The 4,778-nt window shown below is 30.9% G+C and overlaps 2 protein-coding genes across 3 annotated transcripts in view; one reads left to right on the top strand and one right to left on the bottom strand.

The window, feature by feature from the left end:
* LOC107666084 (endoplasmic reticulum-Golgi intermediate compartment protein 3-like) overlaps positions 1-4,778 on the top strand; it is a 14,533-nt gene that overhangs the window by 5,715 nt on the left and 4,040 nt on the right. Inside the window, exons 8-10 of one of the 2 annotated variants that reach the window (XM_016457192.1) lie at positions 1,137-1,151; positions 1,488-1,519; positions 1,609-1,705. In XM_016457192.1, the coding sequence (XP_016312678.1) occupies positions 1,137-1,151; positions 1,488-1,519; positions 1,609-1,705 (144 nt within the window). The remainder of the gene's footprint in view (positions 1-1,136; positions 1,152-1,487; positions 1,520-1,608; positions 1,706-4,778) is intronic. The other variant, XM_016457193.1, reaches the window with a different exon arrangement.
* Positions 1,749-4,778, bottom strand: part of romo1 (reactive oxygen species modulator 1) — a 4,263-nt gene continuing 1,233 nt past the window's right edge. Inside the window, exons 2-3 of the mRNA XM_016457196.1 lie at positions 2,332-2,462; positions 1,749-2,206 (exon numbers count right to left, since the gene is read on the bottom strand). Of these exons, the coding sequence (XP_016312682.1) occupies positions 2,098-2,206; positions 2,332-2,462 (240 nt within the window). The 3' untranslated portion in view covers positions 1,749-2,097. The remainder of the gene's footprint in view (positions 2,207-2,331; positions 2,463-4,778) is intronic.

The raw sequence follows: 4,778 nt of genomic DNA, 5'->3' as shown, positions 1-4,778 counted from the left end.
AGCACACAGCAAGAGTGGCTTATAGACAACTCTGTGAATGTCCTTGAGTGGCCCAGCCACAGCCTGAGCTTGAACTCAATCAAATATTTCTAGAGAAACCTGAAATGTGCATCTGCCCCCATCCAACCTGACAGCTTGAGAGGTCAAAAGATGAGGAGAAGAATGGCAGATAATTGCCAAATGCTGATAAGCAAAGCTTGTCGCATCAAACAAAAAAGACTTGAGGCTGTAAAGGTGCTTCAGCTAAATATTTAGTTATTTCATTTTTTTTAATTTTTTTTATACATTTACGAAGTTGTTACAATTCTGTTTTTGCTTTGTCAATATGGTGTATGGAGTGTAGATTGATGTGGGGGGGAAAGTACATTTAAGCAGTTTAACAAGGCAGCAACATAACGTGAAAAAAAATGAAGGGATATGAATACTTTCGCAAGGCACTGTACATGGTGAGCCATTCAGTGCTGTCTTGAGATCTGCATTTGTATTTATATAGAGAAATACACAATGCATGTCCTGCATGTTTGCTTTTTTCTGCCTGCTTTCTCAAAACCGTTCATCAGTCCGTCCACCTGAGAATCTGTAGTTTAAATCAATTCAAATTCTGTTTTATACTGACCAGTTGCCTTGTTTCTGGGCTGATGAATAGTTTCTGATCTTGTCTTTGTTTATGCAAGTGTGCTTTTAAGATCTAATGAATTCCTCTGTGCACTAATTTCCTTGTGGTGTTGACCATTGATGCTGTAAATCAAAGCCGTTTTATTAATGAAATGATTTTTGGGAAGTCTTGGTTTTTAACTTTGGGACAAAACGGTTTCTTTGCTTTCCCACCAAAGCTCACAACCTTTCTAAGTAACAAGGTACAGAACTAACACCAGTTATGCGTGGTCATGCATAGGCTATTCTTCCAATGGCTGAAGTGCATATACAGTACTTATTAATACACCTTTACAGACCCTGAGTTCAGGTACCAAACAATATTTAAATAGTCCTACTTCACAAAAAAAAAAAAGAGATAATTTGGCAATTACAAATTTACTCTGAGCTTAAAGGGTCAGTGGTTGTCACAAATTCCTCTTGAAAACTTTGCTTTCCAAAAACAAAACCCACTTAGTGACTATTTTCTTTTCTTTCTGCAGTGCATGCTGTGGAAAGTAAGTTGATCTTTTATATTTTAATGAATCTTTATTGCAAGACAAGTTAGAATTTACCTTGTTACTACATCAGTAATTCTGCTTTTCTCTGCACATATTTTGAGATTTAGACTTTAACAAATAGTCAGTTTGTGATTAGACATTGCAGTGGCTTTAAAGTGTCAGTTCATTTGTCATGATTCTCATCAGCAAGGGCATCTGTGACCACTTAACATATTACGCTTTGCATTTGTTTGAAATATGTGCAAGTTTCTAGGCTAATTAAATTCACTTAAGATGCATTTATAAATTGTGAAAACATTCATTCATGTTCTTAATTGATTATTTTATTTTCAGTTCATGATCTGCAAAGCTTTGGGCTAGACAATGTGAGTTGCTTCATTTCTTTTTAATAAGATTGATCTGCCATTGCCCTAAATATTAGAACTAACAGAATTTTTTTTTGGTATAACCACAGATCAACATGACACATTTCATCAAACATCTTTCATTCGGCAAAGACTATCCAGGAATTATCAACCCTTTAGATGGTACTAATGTAGCAGCACCTCAAGGTAAGTGCATGTCATTTCTATTTTCATGCCTAAACTAAAAATCATTATTTCAAAGAATGGCTGAGAACATAGATTTGTCCAGAATTAAAGAGCCCTTCTTTATCTTCTCCATGGTCATTTCATTGTCAGCCCTCCATAGACAGCAGAAAGGTCACTGTTAAAGGTCAATCCCACGTAGCTGACTTTAACCTATTCTGCTGGACACCAATGAAAAGGAGGGTTGTCCTCAAAGTGTCATAATAATTACATCTTAGATTGAGCCCAAGATTTACAGAATTTTTTTAATCCGTTTTTATTGACACCTGTGTCCTTGAATGTGGGTATGATAACAAATGGATGAATCTAGAAATGGTTCAAAGTTCTATAATTTTAGAAGTGGCATTAGTGTGATCTCAGCAGCGGATACCCATCCCAATAGCCATGAAGGTTCCAAACGTGCCACCGCTTTGCATCATGGTCTTCCCAACTCCACCCATCAGCTCTCGACCCCTCATGCCGATCCTGGATAGAATGAAACAGTCTCTATTAAAACAGAATTTCTGCCAAAGTACCAGTTGCAGTTAATGTTACTAAATATAATAATAATAAAATTAAATTATCCTAAAAATGACAGCTGTTGTTCATACCTGAGACAGGAGAACATTCCAAACATGGCACCTGCAGCCATGCCCACGGCAAAACCCATCATGAAGCCCATCTTGACTCTGTCAAAGCAGCTGGGCTGCGTCTGTCCATACGGTCCTACTGTCACCGGCATCTGGAAAGAGGATAATACTTTGTATTTTAGTAGCATGCAATAAAAGTGTGTGTGTGTGTGTGTGTATGTATGTATATATATATATATATATATATATATATATATATATTAGGGCTGTCAGTTCAATGCGTTAACTTAATTAATTGGTTATGACAAAATAACGCGATTAAAATATTTTAACGCAGTTAACGCACTGGCCCCGCCCCCAGACCTGTACGTCATCTTACATTTCATACAGTTGACTGTTGACAAATATGATGCAGGACAACAACTCCATAAATGCAGCTATGCCCTAGAAATTCAATTCATATTGGGGCAAAAATAAATGCCCCTGTATGAGTTCTTATCTCATATTTATATCCTATGGTAAGCGTGCACATGTGATTTTATACAACAGTTCAGTAAATAAGTTAATATTGTGCAAAATGTAAACAATATTGTGCGTTTTGTACAATTTTGCCAACGAAAATATTACCTATAAAGTCACAGCAGAACTGTTGTGTATCTCAGAGCAACAAAGCAATGTTTAGTTTCAGAATGAATCTGCGTTTTGAACGAATGGTGTGAACCAATGATTCAGTAGCCCATTCATAGAGCCATTTACTGAATTCCTGAATGAATCAGCCGTTTGAACGAATCGAATCAAAGACATTTACCGCCATCTGCTGGTAGTTTTGTTTCTTCTTCAGAGTATCATTTCATTTATTAAAAAAAAAACATTAAAGGGATAGTTCACCAAAAATAAATAAATAAATTCTGTCATTTATTCACCCTCATGTTGTTTCAAACCTGAATGACTTACTTTCTTTTGCACAACATAAAGTAAGTTATTTTGAATACTATTGGTAACTAAACCGTGTCTACACCGGACGTGACAGTTGCCGCGCCGCAACCATATAATTAATCTCTATTATAGATCAGGAGTTCTATAGTATTTTGTCGCGCCGCTCGCATCCGGTGTAGACATGGTTGTAAGCTGTTTTGGTGACTAGTGACTTTTATTGCATGAACAAAAAATACTGAAATGTTTCTCGAATTATCTTTTGTGTTTCATACTTTGTTAGGCCATTGTAGCCTAAACATTTAACACAATAATAGGTTTAAATTATCTTTTGGGGGTATTGTCACAGCCAAATTTAGTTTGCAGCACTCTGTAATTAATTAGATAAAAAATTTTATACACACATACATACATATACATACATACACATACACATACACATATACACATACACATATACATATACACATACACATACATATACACATACATATATACGTATACACATACATATATACATATACACGTATATATATACGTGTATATATATACGTGTATATATACGTATACGTATACGTATATATACGTATACGTATGTGTATATATACGTATACGTATGTGTGTATATATATATATATATATATATATATATATATATATATATATATATATATATATATATATATATATATATATATATATATATATATATATATATATATATATATATATATATATATATATATATATATATATATATATATATATATATATATATATATATATATATATATATATATATATATATATATATATATATATATATATATATATATATATATATATATATATATATATATATATATATATATATATATATATATATATATATATATATATATATATATATATATATATATATATATATATATATATATATATATATATATATATATATATATATATATATATATATATATATATATATATATATATATATATATATATATATATATATATATATATATATATATATATATATATATATATATATATATATATATATATATATATATATGTATATATGTATATGTATATATGTATATATGTATATGTATATAAGTATATATATATGTATATAGGTATATGTATATAGGTATATGTATGTGTATATAGGTATATGTATATATATATAGGTATATGTATGTGTATATAGGTATGTGTATGTACGTGTATATATGTGTGTGTATGTACGTGTATATGTACGTGTATATGTACGTGTATATGTACGTGTATATATACGTGTATATGTACGTGTATATGTACGTGTATATGTATGTGTATATGTATGTGTATATATACGTGTATATGTATATGTATATGTATATATACGTATATATATATATACATATATGTGTATATATATATGTGTATGTATATATGTGTATGTATATATGTGTATGTATATATGTATGTATGTATGTATGTATATATATGTGTATATGTGTGTATATGTATGTGTATATGTATGTGTA

The sequence above is a fragment of the Sinocyclocheilus anshuiensis genome, unplaced genomic scaffold (genome assembly GCF_001515605.1).
Source record: "Sinocyclocheilus anshuiensis isolate Anshui unplaced genomic scaffold, SAMN03320099.WGS_v1.1 scaffold447, whole genome shotgun sequence".
Taxonomy (NCBI): domain Eukaryota; kingdom Metazoa; phylum Chordata; class Actinopteri; order Cypriniformes; family Cyprinidae; genus Sinocyclocheilus; species Sinocyclocheilus anshuiensis.
The sequence above is the reverse complement of the archived record's forward strand: the minus strand, read 5'-3'. Positions and strand labels throughout refer to the sequence as shown.